Here is a 20394-nt window from a genome sequence, read left to right as displayed (position 1 = left end):
CAAGCCCAGGGAAATAGCACAGAAAAGAGGAAAGAGGAATAAGATTAAAGAGACTTGGGTTCTATTCCCCAACTCTGTCCTGCATTTTCCATGTGACACACTTGTATAAATAAACATATAGAGCCTTTTATAAAGGATGTAGGGGAGAACACAGATAAGACCTACAGAAGATGTGTGATCTCTCCCATCAGAAAAAGCTGCCAGGTTGATAGGATCCCAGACACACTAATATATATATATATATATAATATATATATATATATATATATATATATATATATATATATATATATATATATATATATATATATATATATATATATATATATATATATATTTAAGACAAAATTATTCTTTATTAAGACTGTCATATCAAATCATAAAATAGAAATCAATAAATTTAAGTTCAAGACAGCTAAATGTTTTCAACTAAAGGAAATTTAAAATCTTCAAATTATACATTATTATCTCAATTTTATTTTTTTTTAATTGTAGCTTTTTATTTTCAAAATATATACATGGATGGGATAGCTAGGTAGTGCAGTGGATAGAACACCAGCCCTGAAGTCAGGAGCACCTGAGTTCAAATCTGGTCTCAAACACTTAATACTTCCTAACTATGTGACCCTGGGAAAGTCACTTAACCCCAATTGCCTCAGCAAAATATATGTGTGTGTGTGTGTGTGTGTGTGTGTGTGTGTGTGTGTGTGTGTGAGCGAAAATACTATGTTGGACACATTAATATATTGATGGAGAAATGGCTTATGAGATAATGCACTGAGTGATGGTAAAGACTGATGAAGAATACTGAAAAGTATTCTTCACACTCTTCACACTGAAGAGTGAAGAAGTGAATGCTATCCCAGAATTATAGAGGAAGAAGGCGCTTTGGTTTGAGATGATGAGAACCACGCTGAATTTCAGGGCTACCATTTTATTTCTTCCCAAGGATATGGAAAGGATTGGTAACATTGCCTCTTAATTAAGCACTGGAACTTCAACATATTATTGTTTTTCTCTATGTGGATCCTATTTGCAGGCATTGATTTTAGAGGAAAGTGTGGCAGTTCCGGAAACTTGCAAGGTGGAAAGATGCCTACAAATGGGATCAGTGTTGACATGGTTGTAGACTAATTTTAGGCTATCATATTGCAAAAATAAATGGAAGTAAAGTACTGAGAATTATCCCAACTTAACTTATTTAGTTGAGCTTCTTTGAGAAAGTACAGCCTTTATTTTGCTGTGGATTTGAACTGTTGCCTGGACTCATCTTGTTTAAATGTTACATAAAAATGTTATTTCCCTTCTCCCCACAATGAACACATTCTTGCCTAACCATCAATTAGTTCTGGTGGGGATGGAACACAGATTCCAAGGGCAATGGATCCAGACTGTTAATCATAATAGGGAAGGTTCAAGGTCATTAGCAACTTAAACAAAAAGCAGACTCTAGGTCATCCATTCTGAGATACAGAGGAAGAAAAACCATAGATTCATAGAATTCTGAAGCTTAAAGGACCTTGAGATTCTAACTACGTTATTTTAACTGTGGCCTAAAGACATTAGTTCACATACCACTTACTAATTTGCCAAAGTTAGCACAGCTAATTAGATGAGCTAGAAGCTGAGGTTCTTGTGATATGGTAAGACAAGCCACAAAACAGAAGAATATAGAAAAGAGAAACTTCCATAATGATGGCATTTAAGTTCACTTTATGTTTCCTGCTTTGAAAATGTTTACCTTCCACTGGGGTAAGTTTTGTAACCGTGGCATTCTAACCAGACATCCAAAGATCCAACTTAATTCTGAGTGCTCTGGCACCTAAAGAAATGAGAAATGACACTATTAACACATTATTTTAATATTTTAACATATTTTAACATGTATAAAAAACAGGATAAGGGTAACCAAGTATTATCTCCAAACCTGTAGAATACTCAAGAATTTTGACAGTAAATAGAAGAAAAAAGGGCTTATTTTTAATTATTGCATCTAAATTCTAAAGAAAAGTACTGGAATGAAAACTACAGAAACTTGAGCCATTCAATCTAGGAATCATTAGTCTGAAAAGTAACAAAGGTGAGAGATGGTATTCCCACCCCTTAAAGGAATATTTCTTTTCCATAGTTTTTTTTCCCCCTCTTTTTACTGGGGCCTCCCCCATTCCTCCAAACTAGTCTGAGGGCCAACTTATGCTGTAAAGTGTCTCAGCCTTGTGAGATGGGCCCCAGTCAACCAGGGAATGGATTGGGAGCTCTTCCAAATTATTTCCCCAAACTCACTGAACTTATGAGGGGGTTCTTGTCAAATGATTTTGTTAAAAGCTGGAAACAAAGTTGGGGGTGATTCTTGGGTCCAGGACAAATTCCTTCTGATGATCTAGAGTTTTATTTAGGGCAGGGCATCCCATCCCCAGCCCTTGGGATTCCCAGTCCTTCATTAATTGCAGCTTCTTCTCCATGTGATTGCCTTAAAAAGCAAGATTGCTTCCAATTCTGAAAAGTGACACCAAATGTGTTCTTTGTGGGTTCTGTGAAGTGAACAGAGAGAAATGACATTGTTTCAACTCAGGATTATTTCACTAAGGAGGATTCACCATCTGGAAGAGGAAGGTTTCTTTCTCTCTTTTTTTCCTCCTATTAGCCACAGAGAAAGAAGGTTGTTTTTCACTTGTCTGACAAGGACTCCCTCATAAAGCTATGCAAGTCACTGAGCTGCTGCCTCCATCATCTTCCTTCCAAAACAGCATTTGGGTTTCATTGAAGGCAGTGGCTTTGACAACAATGTCTGCAAATTGCTAACTGCTGCTGTAAACAAACATCTGTCAGACAAAAACTGTAGCCTTGGCTACAGCAAAATTCACTCCCATTAGAAATTAATACAATTAGAGTGCTACTTGGCAGGGGGAGGGGAAAGCTCTGGTGAGGAAAGAATTGCTTTTTCTTTAATGAAGTGGGATGAAAGAATGAAAATATAGATAAACAAGTGTGGAAAAAAAAAAAAGAAAATTTTCTGCCTTCCTGACTAGATATGATCCTTTGTTGATGTATTGCAAAAAGCTATCACTGTGTCTCAAGGAAGTCAAGTATTTTCCTTAGAGAAATATTATTTAGACATATGGAATGAAACTTTTTTAAAAATATTTTTGGGATATTCTCTTGCTGTTGCCAAAACAGGAGAAATCAACTTAATTCAAGTAAAAATCATAAAGAAAAACAGGCAAAAGATCAAAGGCAATTTATTTCTCATCTTATTTTTCATAACTGTTTTAGAATAATAACATATTACAAGGTTTGGTTCTTTTGCTCACTTTACATTTTATACAAAACTATAAATATTTGCTAAAATACAGTGTAAGAACAAAAGGAAAATAATAGCAGAACTTAATACAAAGAATCAATCCAAATGTTTTAAAAACTACCCAAATTGTTTTTGACGAGGCAAAATCAAGGCATGGAGTTGATAAAGTGACTTGCTGGACATCCACATGACAAACTAAATGTAGTGATTGGATTATGTTTGAAAATTTCAAATCCTATCACCCTAAAAAAAAAAAAAAAATCACAGAATCTTAGAATCTCCAGGTATTGTTTAGAAAATACTCATTAAAAAATATGCATTTTGACTAAATGATGGGATATTATTTGGGGAGGAGTATCCTCCAAATTTTTTTTAATACAGTATAAATATTTAATTTAGCAGATTAAGCATGACAAACTAATGATTTGAAAAATGAACATAAAATAGTTGCAGAACATTAGATATAAGGAATTAGGTAACACAGCACAAAAGATGCTATCAAGAATTGTACAACCAGAAAAAAGATGATCTCCTCAAACCAGAAAAAAGATGATTTCCTCACCTAATTGAGAAAAAAGAAAATGACCACTGAATGAACCACAAGTTCCACTGGGATCTGTGTAAATTAAGATATTTAGTGGAGAGCCTCTAGTGTATCAATGGATTCCCTTGAGGTGGATATAGGGGAAGACAGAGACCAGATCTGTAAAGCAGAGGCAATTGTGGATGGTTTACAGTATGGATTCCTGGAGGGAGAACTCACACTGTTGAGAACAACAATCCATCCAAATAACCAAGATGAAGTGTTAGTTTGAATTGGGGACAAAAGGACAACTAATAATATTTGATTAGTGTCTGCCATATCGGTCTTACATATATCATGACATAAAATATGCACATAATAACTGTTTGCTTTGTAGTCTTTGAAATCAATTATGACTGTAGCTTGTGGTCGATTTTTACACTGCACATAGTTTCTGCCAATGCCAATGGCTCATAATCACAAACAGGCTGATCTCTAGGTGAAAACAGAAGATGGTTGGGAAAATATGGAGACCTAAGAAGCATATCCAACACAATCACTGGTTCTGATGAGGAGCCAAAGGTTTCCCAGAGTTCAATATTGCAGGTCTTCTAGTTCCAAGGACAGTTTTGTGAATAAGAATTAAGAAAATTTAGAATGTGAGAAGATGCTGAAAAGAGGCAATTGGGCTGAAGAATGAAAGAGATCCTTCCCCAAACACCTGGGAAGAGAAAAAGAAACCCAACATTGCGCCTTCAATGCTGTATCAGATGATGCTAAAAGATACAGCTGCTGGGGATCAATCAGACCCATTCAAGCAATCACCCAGGGCATTAAAACCTGGATGGGAGCCCTGAGATATTTTTTTGTCTCCCAGGACTTGTCTATTTCCTATGTAAATATTATCTTCCCAGGAAGTATTTCCTGCAGCTTGGCTAAGTTGGAAAACTATTCAGACTCACAAATTCCCATTTATCACTTCCTCTCAAAAATGAGCAATTTCATGCTGAGTTATTTTCACTAGACTCATCATCCCCATGACAAATCTCCTTAGCAGGAACCTTGTTCTGGGATCTGATTTTAATTAAAAGGCTCTTGTATCAACTGATAAACCCTCACACCGAATATATAAACTTTCTTTAATTGACCCACTTCTGCTTGGTTTTGCCAATATCCATCTATCACTTTTTGGGCACCCTTGGATTTTCTCATATTTTTCTCCAAGTCAAACACTTCCAAAGTTCTAGTATAGTCAACAGTCTTTACCTGCTTTATTTTTAACCAGAGGTCACCTTCTCTGAGTTAGAATCTGTCTTTTCTCTTGTCTGTTTTTCTTCTATGAATATAAAAAAATCCAGTTTAGTTATTTCAGTTACCTGTATTAACATTACAAAACTTAGTGATGGATAATTAAAAATGGCAGACTGAATCTGATAAAGAATGAAATGATATTTTTGTCATTTAATTTGACTTTGGAATCTATTTTCCACATTTACATTCGTATAGGATAAAAATAATAATATGCAAGATTTGTAAGTGCCAGGCAACTGTGCTAAATGCTTGAAAACTATAATCTCATTTAATCATTCCAACAACTCTGGGATGTGGATGCTATTCTTATTCTTATTTTATTGATGAGGAAACTGAGGCAAATAGAAAGTTAAATTAGTTGTCCTGTGTCTCACAGCTAGTTAAGTATAAGAGGCCGGATTTGAAGGAGGGCCTTTCTGCCTCCAGGCCCAGTACTCCAACTACAGCACCATGCTCAGGATTGAAGATGATGAGAGGTTGTACATTTCCCTATATTTCCCTTTGTTTAAATCATTTATAAAATTTACTACACATGGAGAAAAGTAAAATGTCCTCTAAGCTGATTCAAAGAACCAGGTTAATCAAACTATTCTTGCCCTACACCTGGAATAGTATTAGTAGTTAAATAGTTTGGTTTAAAAGGATTTCCATTCTGTACAATACACTCTATAAGCAACTCAACCTTAGAAATCAACAGAGCCAATAATTAAACCGTCTACTTCAGGGGCTGTCAAAAAAAAAAAAAAAAAAAAAAAAGGAAAGCAAAATTTGCTGGATTATTGATAATCTTTCAGATAAGATTATTGCTCTTTGGACATACATGGATGTTTCACAGGCAAGATCAAAACATTTACCAAAAGCCCAATTCCATAATATTTCCAAATAGTCTGTTATTTTAAGAGTTTGAGTGAATGACATATTTCCATTGGTACTCCATGCTCTTTTCTTTTAAATTCCTGTGAAATGGATAATGAAAATATTACCATTTCCTGCCTACCAAATTGTGGTACATAAATGCAGTGGAATATTATCCCACTGTAAGAAATGAAGAATAGGCATTATCCAGAGAAGCATGGAAAGAGTGTTGCCAAGTAAGCAGAGTCATAAAAAGAATGTCTATGTCTGCAACAATATAAATGAAAAGAACACCAGGAACAATACAAGACAAAATAAAAACAGAGAGATTGAAAGCTCTGGATGAGGGTGACTGTGTAATAATCAGTCCTGCCTTCCTCCTGCCTTCTTTGTAGAGGTGGGGGCTACTGAGTAGCCACTGTCTATACTATAAGATTGAAGTGATGTGGTGGTTAAATTAGTTTTGCTGAACAGCTGCTTTTCCCCACTCCCACCCTAGTTCCCAGATCTTTTAAAATTCTTTATTATAAGTGAATCCTGATTGGGGAAATGACATTGATAGGATAATATAATTTTTAAAAATGCTATTTCCATTTCACAAGAAGAGGCACCAGGAGAATAAGTGATTTTCCCACAGTCACAAAAACAGTGTTGGAGCCACAAGTCAGATCCTCATCCCCAAACTCCAAGTCCAGTGCCCCTTTTCACATAGAAACATGATGCCCTAATTAAAAAGGCTGGAGACACAGTTCCAATGACACATCTTTCACACAGCTACCAAGGATATATTTCTAAAGCAGAGGTCTGACCATGTTCCTCCCCTGTTCAATAAACTCCAGAGGCCTATCTTTACATGGTTATCACATATTTTTTCCCCCTTTCTATGCTCTATAGTCCAGTCAAACTGACTTTCTTGCTATTCCTCTCATGATATACCCATGACAATCCCATTTCCATGCCTTTGCCAAGGCTGTTCCCCACACCTTAAACGCACTCCCTTCTCAACATAACCTTTTAAAATTCCTAGCTTTCTTTGAGATTCAGCTTAAATTTTTATCATTGTTTTCCCAGTACTTAGCACTTAGTAGGTTTTATTCTTTAATATGGTTTGCGGCATGATGCTGTTTTAAAGAGCACTGGATTCTGAATTGAAAAGCCTAGATTCAAACCCTAACTTTGTCATTTACTACCTGTGAGGCAGCCAGCATTTTCAGCAAATCCCTTCATCTTTTCAGTTTCTTCATCTGTAAAAGAAGGGGTCTGATTGGATGGCCCCTAAGGAGTCTATCGGCTCCATACCCAGGATCCTGCGTAGACTCCACTATGAGAGACGTCAGGACGACCATCTAATTCTCATTAACTCATTAGGAGCAATAGGACTCACACATTTAGTTTCATTAGCCTGTCAAATGTGGATGATTCAGAATGGCAGGCTGGTTCTATTTTGCCCTCTCCCTTACTTTCCTTCTCAATTTTGGTTTCTTGGGTAATAACACAGAACTCTATTTTAATTAGAGAATTCAAAAGGAATCCGCAGTCACAGATTCCATTCTCCTTTTCCTCCTACTCCCTTGCCTATCTATCTGCCTGAACTGCTTTTAGACTCACTGAAACAATGAGAAGCCTGACACATCAGGGCATCTCTCTTGGCTCTCATGGTGAGTTAGTGTCTCAAGCTATGTCCTCCACCTTTTATCTTCCATCTGCAGTGATTACAATGTGGAGAAGGCAGCAGTTGGAAATATGGAGACCCACAATTCAGAGACAGCTGTGGGAATCAGAGATTGGATCTGTATACAGGCTTGCTGGAAATAAAAGACCATTGACTCCAGCAACGGGAAGGAAACACCTACCAAACGTGTGTACACACACACACACACACACACACACACACACACACACACACCTTTCAGAAGAGAGGTAGTCAGTAAAATTCTCCACATATGGCAAACATATTTTAAGGAAAGCAACATGACCAGCAGCCAGAGAGAGAAAAAGAAAATAATGAGAAAAATCTTCAATGAGCCTAAATTGTTCCAGTCAGTTCAGAAAGAATGCAAAGAAATGGAGACAAAAACCATTGGCGAAAACAGTATTATAGCTTAGAAAATTATTTTCTCCATGCGTAATTATCTCCAGAAATAAATTAAGATGTGCAGAATTAATAACATACAGGAATAAATTTATTTTTAAAGGAAAATCAAATTTCTCCAAAATATCATTTCAGGTGTATCATACTTTCCATGACAGTTATGTTCTTGAAAAATCTTATATAAATTAATAATATTTTCCATTAATTTGCATAACTTCAGAGATATTTTATTTTAGTTTGTAATATCATCAATTAACAGTGGCTACAAATTTTTAAACAGTTATAATATTAATGAACTAAGGGGCAGGTTGAGAAATCAATATTTGAAGGATTAGTCAAGCTTCATTTATCTTTTTAATAAGTTTGGAATTTTACCCATTAGATTTCATAAAAATCATACATCTATGTTGCTTGTCACAAAAAGAAGAATAAGACTAGAGAAGGGCAAACTAATTAGAAGATTAAAGAGAAAAAGCTACTAGAGATACTGTGGTAAATAATCATGTCATCTTACGGGTTCAGGTCCTGCCTCTACTATTTAATTCCATTTTGTTACTTATAAAACATGAGAATTGGACAAGACCAGTGCTTCATGAGCCCCTTGGGAGTTCACAATGATAGTCTAAATTATTCATGCTAAAAATCCTTTAATGGCACCTTAAGCAGTAAATAATTGCCCAATTACATTACAGATACATTTTTTTCTCTGTGAAAACAAGCATGTGCATGTTTGAAGCACAAGAGTTTTATCTCTGAAGGAATCTGAAATGATCATGGTCATATACACACTGATTCTGGCATTTGGGCACTTGATTATATCAAATTCTGTCCACTTTTGACAGTTTCTTATTCTGTCACCAAATTGTTTCCAAACTGCCACAAAGATTTGATGTTCAAGTGCAAATTGATTCCCAATGGACAGTCAGACACAGGTGCATCCCCTCATTTGCATTCTGTATACAGTACCAGACTAGCAACCTCATTCTTCTGTTATCGTATCCTGTAATCACACAGCATCAACTGTATAATCACAGGAGAGAGATGGGACAAATGTTTGCTTTCTTGCAGTACAAATACCAGGCCATGTGAAATGATCTATGTTTGACCATGATTGCTAGAATTACGTTACAATCCTTGACCATCACTAACGTTCAGCAGAAACAAACTTCATAATACCTCTCATTTACAATATAAGGCTGCTTTTTGATTTTAAACTTATTTTAACTTAGATTATTAGTGTTTTATCTAATAGATTTTCAAATAAACTGTTTGCCGATGGTGGCTAATTGTTTAACAGCCTGTGGGTGATATGACAATGACAGAAGAAAAGAAAGAGAAATTTGGAGGCATTTTTTCCTTAGGCAAGTTTATGTGTAAACATTGTTTAAAATGAAGCAATGTTTGCAAATGAACTTTAAATAAATTTACCATCTAACCCAGCATTTGTCATTCACAATTGAAAAATAAATGTATTACATTGAGATTAGTTGTTCAATTTTATTGGTTGATTAAGTGATTAAAAATTAAACAAACAAGTTTCCAACTCTCAAGTAAGGAAGTTTGTAAAATTTCCCTATCACTTTCCAACACATATCTGTGCAAACAACCATGCTCACTTTATTCTTGTTTTAAATCAAGATATAGAAATAAACTCAGTGCAGAGCAAGATTTAAGATGGTGCCTTTCCACTGTTTGCCCAATATTACAAACCTTTGTTTAAATAAAGCAGAATATTGAAATAAAGTAAAGTATATAAATGATTATGTTATATCAAGCATCTTCCAAGTTGTAGCTTATTCCACTGTAAATGTTGTCAAAAACTTTGTAAAAGTAAGAAATTTAAGTCTTGCAGATAAATAGTAAGCATGCTGAATTCCTTTTAATTTTTATTGAATGTTCCACATAAAATATTTATAATTACTTTATAATTTTATGTTTAGAGTATTCATAATTATATATAGAATAAAATTTTACATTTTATAATTATAATTAAATAATGTACATTTTAGTTTGGGGCTTCATGGGGGTGAAAGTTATTATTGTTATAAGCACTTAATAAGTTAAAAGAATATTATAAACAATATATTACCCTTAATTAGAAAATATCTAAACCTTCCATCCCTAGACTACACTAGAACTGTTAAATTAAAACTCAGAATGATAAGACTGAATATTATAAATGATTTAAATAAAAACAAAAAAGATATTCTTAACAGATCTGAGGATGACACAGTTGGAAGAAAGAACTAATTTAATATTACATAACAAATCAATTTTTAATGATATGCCTAAAACAATAAAAGGACATGCAGTCAAGTTGAATGCAGATTCTTATATTTGGGCTTAAAAATAAACCGTATGATGGACGGCGGACAATCTGCCTTGACAGAAATTTGTGTGGAAAGAAAAAAAAAGATGAAAAAGTTTTCATTAGCTGGAATTTAAGTGCCAAGAATATATATAATGCAACTACTCCAGAAAAAAGCTAATCATATTTTGAGCTGTATATGTTAAAGGAAGGCAATAATCCCAATTATATTATGAATGGATAGATGCAAACAGACCCAATAGTATTGTGTTTATTTCTAAGAACATTTTAAGAGGGAAATTCAATGGATGAGTATTATTATCAATATGATAAAGAATATATAATTCATATCATGTAAAAAAAATTTAGGGAACTGCTTATATTTAACCTGGAGAAGTCATGACTTAAGTAGTTCATGACAACTCATTAAGTATTTGAAGGTTTGAAAGAGAAATTTGGCTCATTTTGGGTGACTACATGGAGCAGAAGTCAGACCAAGACAGATGTTATGGAGAAGCAGAATGTGGCTCACCATAAAGGAACATTTTCTCAAAACTGGAGCTATCCAAAAAATAGAATGAATTGTTTCACCAGGTAGTGAAGACACACCTTGAAGTATTCAGGAAGAGGACAAGTGAACAACTCTCAGCCAGAGATGTTGAGGGGATTCCCTCACTGGGAAGGTGGTTGTATTGGATAACCTCTGGCTCTAGGATTTTATGAGTATGTTAAAAAGTAAAATTCTCCTTCAATCAGGAAATGGCATTAAGGTAATACATACATTTTTCTCTTCAAATTCATTTAATAAATATTTATCAAGCATCTATATTATATATTAGCTACTGTGTCAGGAATTAAGAGGGATACAAAGATGTATAAGTCATAGTCTCTGACCTGCCGAAGTTTCCAGTCTAGCAGAGCATCTAGCTCTCTTCTAGCACATTTATTTATAGTATCAAGTGATAACATTGCAACTGAACTGTATGACACAGATTTGGCCAAGGAACATCATCTTTGACCACCCAGCCCTGACCATTCCTTTACAGAGATGGGAGGTCTACAGAAATGATGAGTGCCTATTTTCAGATGTTTCTTAGATGTGTGGATTAATTTTGTTTATGTATTTTCTCTTCTTTCTCTTTTTTTTTTTTTTTTAAAAAACAATACTTTGTTATAGGGCATGAATGAATGACTTTCTGGAAGGAGGAAGTTGGAGGGATATAGTAAGAAACCTTGTGTATTTTGTTAAGTTGTTTTTCAGTCATGTTAGACTCTCTGTAACCCTATTTGAGGTTTTCTTGGCAGAGATATTAGAGTGGGTTACCATTTCCTTCTCCAGTTCATTTTACAGATGAAGAATTGAGGCAAATAGGATTAAGTGACTTGCTCAAAGGCATGCAGCTAATGTCTAATATGCCAGATTTGAACTCAGGAAAATGAACTTTTTAGATGCCAGGTCCAGCACTCTATGCATTGTATACTATGTACTTGCCATTCAGGTAACATTAAAAACAAAAGATATCAATAAAGATTTATCTTAAAAAACTAGAGTAATTTTTTTTTTTTTAATTAGAAGCCTCCAAAGATCTATACCTTCGTGTTCCTTGGCTAATCTGATGGTCAAAGACAAATTCAAAAGAATATTGTAGAAGTTGCTTTGAGTGGCTTTGCCCTCAAGAATACTATAGCTTGGGTATGGGAACTCTGGACTACCTCAACTTCCTAGCTGGTCTCTCAGAGATCTCCTGAAACACTGTTTTCTGAGAAAGACAATGGAGTATCCAGAGAATCGGATATGCAATAGGGAAATGTCCACATTATTGGAAAATAGTAGGCCCTAAATCTCACTCCATTGTCAACACATTGAATCACAAGGTTCATTTGTCAAATGGTGCTATTCTATGTTAGTAACAAGTAATGGTTTTCCAAGAAAACCCCAAATGGGATCATGAGGAGTAAGACATGACTGAACAACAATGACAGATGGTAAACATAGAAGGGAAGGATCACAACAACATGTGGCTGCTGGGCTCTTAACTGACAGGATCACTTTTAAACCTGAAAGACAACTGAAGGCAGAAGGACCATTTATCTTTCCTCACATACAAGGAAAAGAAAGGAAACAGAATTCTGATGAGTATAACTGACCTGGGACTGTTGGAAAAGAATGCTTTTTTCTGGGTTTATGCCACAGGCAAGCAGGACAGCAGTCATATCCAAGATGCTCTGGTGAAGAACAGCTGGGTCTTGGGGCACAGTGATGGAATGGAGGTCCACAATGCTAAATAAAATTGAGCTGCATTCTTCCTGTAGACTCACCCAGCTCTCAATGGCTCCCAGGTAATTCCCTAGATGAGGGATCCCCGTAGGCTGGATGCCAGAGAATATCCGATGTATGCCATTATTCTAGAACAAAGGAAAACATTACTTCTTTCTTTTGAAGCCAAATCCAGAAATCCTTTATCATTAACCAATAGAAAAGGTGTTGCCACCAGTAGTCACTTGGGAAGTGCCAATTTATTATCTGTAAAGAACTAGAAAAAGATTCAAAGACAAGTTGAGAAAATTTATGATCTATTTTGGGAGATACTGTATATAAATAAAAGATTTTAAAAAAAAAACAAAAGAAGTATATACTAAATGCTACATGAATAAAATAGATAAGTGCTATAAGAATTTTGAGGGAAGGGAGAGGTCACTCTGGGCTAAGGCAGCTGAAAAAGGCTTCCATCAAGTCACCAAGACTAGAGACCAATACTATCTATTTGTGTGAGGCTATTTAAGTGATCTTGTGACTCAGAACATTAGAGTTAAGGTTAGGAAATTTGAGTTTTATTTTTGACATCACTTTGACAAGTCACTCAATTTTCTTATATTTCAGTTTCCTTCTAATTTTTAATAAAGATAATATTTGTATTTTTATATGCTCCAAAGGATTTGAGTTCTGAAGCACATTTACAATTTATGTTTGGTCATGGTTGTTTCTTTGTTGATTTGTACCTCCTAGTGGTTAAATCCATGATGGTAACATGAAAGAACAATGGGCAATAAAAAAGCAGTTGGTTTTGATTTGTCTGAATAATTCTGCATTTCATAATGCAATAAAAAAGAACATTTATCAGAAAATGTGCATTCCTGAAAGAAAGGTGCTACAAAAATAAAATGTATTGTTACTGCTATTTATAACAAATGTGCAGGAGAGAGATCTGGACCACTATGGTCATCCTTTATTCTTCGTGTGTGGAACTTATTTCATCTTGCCTTGTATTATGGTTCCTTATGAACATTTCTTATTTCCCCTATTAGTTCTTTGAGGGAAAGTATAATTTTATGGATTTCTTATAAATTACATAGCATTATATCATATTACCTATTACAGATAGTCAATATAAATATTTGATAAATGAAATATTTTTAAAATATAAATATCATTATAAGACAGAGTTGAAGGGACTTAGGTGTTGACCTTGGCCAAAACTTCATTTTATATAGAAGAAAACCATGGCTTAGAGAAATCAGTCATTTTTTAGTTGTCTGCTAAAAGATTAGAGGTACTCAACTATTTTTTTACATAATCATCTGCTCAGTTTATTGATAGTCTCAGTACATATTACCAGAAAACTCAGAAAGAAAGGTCTCACAAACTACTTAGGTTTTAACTATTTACTTAATTTCCATACTCCAGGATGGTACAAGCTATAAAGATGGCAAAAACAAAAGATATGGTAACTATAGTCTTGTGCCAGGTGGCACATATGCGCTAATCAGACAGACTATAAATCCAATCCCAGAGTAGGGTGGTGTAGAGAAGTGGGAGTTGGTACATTTCCAGCTCAAAGAATGTTAGAATTTGAGAGTTGAAAGGGACATTAGCAAAAGAACCTAATCAGTGGTCATGCAACTTCTGAAGACCTTCAAGGAGATGGGGTTGGGTAGGGGGAATTCACCACTTCTCACAGTAAGTCATGCCACTTTTGTATAGTTCTAATTGTAAGGAAGTTTTCCCTGACATCAAGCCTAAATTTTCTTCTATTTAACTTTTACCTGTTGCTGCTAGGTTCTGTCCTCTGGAGCCAAATAGAAGAATTACCATCTTTTTTCTACATGTCAATCTTTCAAATACTTGAAGTCAATGTATTCTTTAGACATCTCTTGAAAGCTGGATTCATTCATTTGTTTGAAATGTCAAGAGATAACACAATATGTTGTGATGTCCGAGTTAGCTCCCTGTTAACCTCAGGATCAGCCAGAGTCAGGATCAGCAAGACCAGGAGTGTGGTCTTTAGGGGAAGAAGAAAAGGAGATGGACGAAACTCCACGAGCTCTCTACAACCTCCCTTCTCCTCCAAAGTGACTCTGGCTTGTCTTAGCCACCTAATCCCACCTACAATTGTCTATAAACACCAAAAGATAGAGCCAGCACAGAATAGCGGGGCCATTTTCCAAGCATATGCTAATAGAGTATCGTCCAATAGGTAATTAGCCTTAAGTGCTCGGTTGTCTGATTCCAGTGCACCTATTCAGAGTTTCAGACCTTTACAACATATCATAACTGTTTGAGAGTCAATAATCTTAAATTTCCAAGGCACTTCTGATAAATTATACTACCAAGTACAGTAATGACTATTATAACAGCAATAGATTTAATATACTGCTGTACGTTCATCATATTTATACTTTAATAAATCTGATTTCATCAATGGAAGTATACCCTTTAAGCAGTGCAGTTTCATAACTTTAATTTTAGTCCATACTCCCCCATAAATCTTCCAAAAAGAATCTATCTAAGGCCCATAGACTTTCCCCAAAATCTTGTGTCATTCTTTGGGCACGAGTGCAATAGTGGTATTGTTCATTATCCATAAAAAAAAAAAAATAAAATAAACAGAGCACCTACTATATGCCTGGCATTATACTAAGCACTACAGACATATAAAGGACAACTTTCTTCAAAGGCTTTCTAGTCCTGCTGGGAATTCAGGACAGACACATAAAAAGTTAAACAATCCTTTATGGTAGCCAATGCTGGATCAAATAAATTGCATAGATTAATAGTCAGCAAAAGAGTGTGAAAGGGAAAAGTGATCACCAAAGGATGATCACAATTTTGTGAGGGAAGCTGGAGTACAACTGGTAACTGAAAAAAAATGGACTTAAGTAAGAAGGGTATTCTAGGTAGGAAAAATGGCATGAACAAAGGCCCAGAAATAGAATAAGTATTTACAGCCAGATACTCTTCATTTTAACCCCTTAGTTTCATAGATAAGGAGAATATTAAAACTTTAGGAGATAGAATGATTTGTCTAAGACCACACAGATATTAAACGAAAAATTCAAAATTCTTTCCATTGCCACATTTCCTCCAACCCCTCTTTCATATAAGAGTGGGTTATCTAAGATATTCAGATTTAGCAAAAAGTTGTAGATAAGGGGAGAAGCTAGGTAGTACAGTAGATAAAGTATCAGCCCTGGAGTCAAAAGAAGCTAACTTCAAATCCGACCTTAAACCCTTACTAGCTGTGTGACCCTGAACAAGTCACTTAACTCGACACTCCCTACTACTTCCCCCCTTCAAAGTTGGAGATGAAGGAATGAAGTTTAGGGGAGAAATCAAAGTTGAAAAAAATAGATTTAGGAATCATATGCATTTTGATGAAATCATGGAGATCAAAGAGTTTATTTGAGAGTGTGTAAAAGGAGAACAGGAGACCAAGAACTGGACTTTTGAGGCACATTTTGGGGCAAGTTTAGTAGATATAAGTAAAAAAAAAAAGCAATTAGAGAAGTAGAAAGAAAACTAAGACAGTGTAGTATAAGTAGAGGTGGACAATAAGTTAGAAGGGATTAAAGATTGTGGGTTTGCTGAAATCATCATGAATGAAAGAAAAGAAAAATATTTTATTAAAAATTTATTAAGATATCGATCTGGAAGATCAGGGATCCTCAAACTTTTTAAATAGGGGGCCAGTTCTCTGTCCCTCAGACTGTTGGAGGGCCAGACTATAGTAAAAAACAAAAACTTTGTTTTGTGGGCCTTTAAATAAAGAAACTTCATAGTCCTGGATGAGGGGAATAAATGTCCTCAGCTGCCAAATCTGGCCTGCGGGCCATAGTTTGAGGACCCCTGAGTAAGATCATCAGAGTTTCTGGCCAGAAAAGAAAACTGTTGCTATTTACATTCATTCTAAGACATTACTGGACTTTGATGGCTCTAGAGGAGAGAGTGAGGTGATAATTTTGCAGCCTCTGACTCACTTAAATCAAATTCACTGGAAAGTCAAGATAATACCTTAATGAAGTCATTGGTACTCTTCAAGAATGAAGGACAAATAACTAAAACAATTAAAAACACAGTACTGTCCTAAATGCTTGGGACATGAATAGAAAACAAGATAATCTGTATTTTACATGAAAATGTTTTAAAGATGGATATAACCTTGTGAACTTCAAAAGGCCTGAAACATGAGGACCAGAAGTCTAGCAACTGGAAAAATCCATGTCAAGATTTGTTAGAACCAAGACAGTGAGGAACAAAGTCCTGAGCAACCTCCTGGAAGACTCAAAGCTGAATTGAGAAGTGAATTTGATGGGGATAAATGTAGAAACTTCTTTAAGTTTCCAACAGCTAAGCATGTACCTTGATGTATTGGACAGAAATATTTACTAATGTTCTTGCTATATCTTCACAGTAAATATCCCTTTGTGAGAGCTAATTCATGTTAATTGGTTTAAGTTGACAATGGGTTTGCTGGGGGACTAATGGAAACAACAGACAAGAATGGGAGCTCAAACTAATAGCACAATAGAAAAGATACACTTTATTTCCTTCAGAATACCCCTAAAAGACTGAGGGGAAGGTTTAGCCTTGCTTTGAGGATTTTAATTATCTGAGTAGGTAGGAGGAACCATAGAACTCAAAGGCTGGATATCCACAATCACCAGAATGTCCTTAACCTTTCCTCCCTTGTTTTATCTGATGAATTGATAATCTTTGTCTTCTCTAACATCTCAAACTTTACATGTTAAAAAGAAAACTTCTTATCTTTCCCCCAAATCCAAATTCTTTATTACAGTGAAAAGAATCACCATTCTCCCAGTCAGAAAGTTTGCAACTGGATGTTATTCTTAATTCCTCATTCTCACACACTTTAAATGTCCAATCTTTCACCAAATACTATCCTTTCTACCTTCATAATGTCTCCATGTTATGTCTGTCCCCTCTCCACTTAGAGAGCTACCACCTTAGTCTTAACCATTACAGTGTGAGTTCCTTAGGGACAGGGACTTTTTGGTCTTTCTTTGCATTGTCACCATTTGGAACAATGTGTGTGTGTGTGTGTGTGTGTGTGTGTGTGTGTGTGTGTGTGTGTATGTGTATCACACTTGTTGCTCATAAATGCATTGTTCTGACTGATCACTCCTAAAGAGTTCACAATGTAACAGAAGGGATAATACATGTGGGAAGTTTTAGCTACAAGTCAGATAGAAAAGTCCTATGATCTTTAGGGACGAGCAGCAAAGCAGATGGTGATTAAAAATAAAAATGTACATTTCTGATGCTGAACTATTTGACAGTACCCAATTGATGGGAATCCCCTCAATTTCCAAATATTTGTCACAAAAAAAGAGCTCCCTTAGTTCCAACCTCAGGTCTTTGGAGCCTCCTTGCTCTCTAGGCTTCCCTCTAACCAAGTATCTGTAGTTAGGAAGAGATGAGTAGAGGCTAGCAGTTGTGGGTTGGAAAAGCATAAATAAATGTTTTAAAATGTTGAATAACAAACATAATCTTTCCCATTTCACAAATAATGAATGAAAAAATAGTCTTCCAAATTAGGAATGCTGTAGCCTATCATTCAGATACTAAATCATTTTTCTCTTAACAATTTCTGATTCAGACTGATACAGAAAATGAATTTATAGGATGGAAAAGATTAAATTTTCATGCTTCAGAGCTGGAGATGATGCTTAAAAAAAAAAAGAATCCAATTTAGGAAGAAAGGGCTGAGGGGGTTGATTTATGGGGAAAGATATGTTCCAACTGATGCTCAGTATATATGGGATAGTAGGAATTCCTTTCATGTATGGGTTTTGAATGGATGGTCTATGAAAACTATCCAATTCTCAAAAGCTATGATTCTGAGCATTTAGATAGGTATGTACATTTCTGTATGTATTTATATAATATGTACGCATAAATTTTGGGGAAAAAAAAACAGAAAAACCCTAAACTTTGTTCAAGACTAGATATCATGGTGTGGGGGAATGTACCATCCAGAAATCCTTGACCAAGGAATGAGAGGCACTGTTAAGGATTGTGAAAATAAGGAGTACCAAACTGAAACTAAGAATGGGAATATGTCCACACAATGACAGGGAAATTCCCCATGATAACCCAGAAGTCTTAAGGAATCATCTCCCAGGAGAAAAGGTGGAAATTCCAATTCTTGAGAAAACTGGAATAGGAAAAGTAGTGGAGGAGACTGTGGGAAAGAATTCTGGCCATTGGGAATGGACTAGACATGATCTAATATATCTTTTCCATTTTCTGGTTTCTGAGATTCTACACATCAGTGCAAAGGGAATGATGTTATCAAGAAATAAGGGCAGCATGAATTATTTTGCTGAATTTTCAAGGAGCTATTAAAAAAATAAAACCTCTAAATGAATACTGAATTCTTGGTCTTAAAAATATACAGAAATTGTCTTGCTCCTCTGCAGCAAGTTTATGTTCCCGTCTGTTCCCTCTGAGAGTCAGCAGGCAGCCTGGCTGCTTGGCAGGGGAGATATGCTTGGTACCATGAGATCATGGAGTTGGAATGTGGAGTTTGGGGGTCGGGAGGATGGGGGTTCTCTGTTCAAAAGCACTAGAGATGGAAAAGAATGAAAATGAAAGGAGCGTGGGCTTCCCAGTGGACTGGGAGGCAAACCACAAGGCAAACAGGCTTGGGCCCAGCCCACAGGCATTCATTCATTCACTCTGATGTTTGGAGTATCAGCAGACATTGGTCCACAAGGCTGGTCCAGAGAGCACTAAGGATGGAGTCTTTCAGAAAACTGTTCTTAATTTGATGTCAGGTGTGCATTTGCTGCTTTTGCAACAGATCTAAGATTGTCCCAGCATTAGAATTTGATTCATTCCAAAAGAACAAATGAAATGGTCTAAATCAAAAGTGAAGTTGATGTGCTCAACCATTTGATGAAGATAGTTATTGTTATTTCTGCTCTGAGATACAGACTTATCAAAATTAATATAATTTTGATATCAAATCATAACATAATGGAAAATTCAAAATTGTTAAAATAGCCCAATATAATTTTCTGGAATGTCTAAGCAAGTTTCTGTCTTTTATCTAAGGTGAACAAAATACATTTAAAGACATCTTTTAACAAGAGTTCCAATGATACTTAGAGCAAGATCAACAGCCATTGACTGTTCACATATAGTATAACTATATCAACAGTAGCCCTACAAATGAAGGAAAATCAAAGAATTTGGATGTATCCATGTATCACTGGTATGGTATGAAAGCCAGAAGGATATCAAGTACTAGGATCTCAACTCAGACATTATCTGTATGAGCAAACTACTTCATTTTTCCAATCTTGTTTCTTCATCCATAAAATGGGGAAAACACTAGCATCTACATCACAGGGTTGAGAGGAACAAATAACGGAATGTATCAAAAGGCCTTGCAAACAGGGAAACACTCTAAAAATGTAAACTGATACTATTATAATTCTGCAACTATTCCTACAAGCAAATTAACTTAGAAATACTTGGGCTATTTGCTCAGCTATCACCTAAGCAAAAAATGCACAGCTCTTCTAAGCCTCTGTAATATTTTTCAATCCTCTTTTCATCTTATTTTAAGATGCTAGACCTGGGATCCTCTAATGGAGTCTTATCATTTTATCTCAAACCTGATGGAGATAAATTGACCTCTACTTATCTAATGCTTCAATTACTCTGGGTGAATTCTGTACAACACAAAAACTTTTACAAG

At 35.4% G+C, this 20394-nt stretch overlaps 1 protein-coding gene across 1 annotated transcript in view; it reads right to left on the bottom strand.

Moving 5' to 3' along the window:
• WARS2 (tryptophanyl tRNA synthetase 2, mitochondrial) overlaps window positions 1–20394 on the bottom strand; it is a 76031-nt gene that overhangs the window by 22776 nt on the left and 32861 nt on the right. Inside the window, exons 2-3 of the mRNA XM_051992899.1 lie at window positions 12539–12796; window positions 1742–1822 (exon numbers count right to left, since the gene is read on the bottom strand). Coding sequence (XP_051848859.1) covers window positions 1742–1822; window positions 12539–12796 — 339 coding nt within the window. The remainder of the gene's footprint in view (window positions 1–1741; window positions 1823–12538; window positions 12797–20394) is intronic.

Source organism: Antechinus flavipes, chromosome 4, assembly GCF_016432865.1.
Source record: "Antechinus flavipes isolate AdamAnt ecotype Samford, QLD, Australia chromosome 4, AdamAnt_v2, whole genome shotgun sequence".
Taxonomy (NCBI): Eukaryota; Metazoa; Chordata; class Mammalia; order Dasyuromorphia; family Dasyuridae; genus Antechinus; species Antechinus flavipes.
This window is presented reverse-complemented; position numbering and strand designations above follow the sequence as displayed.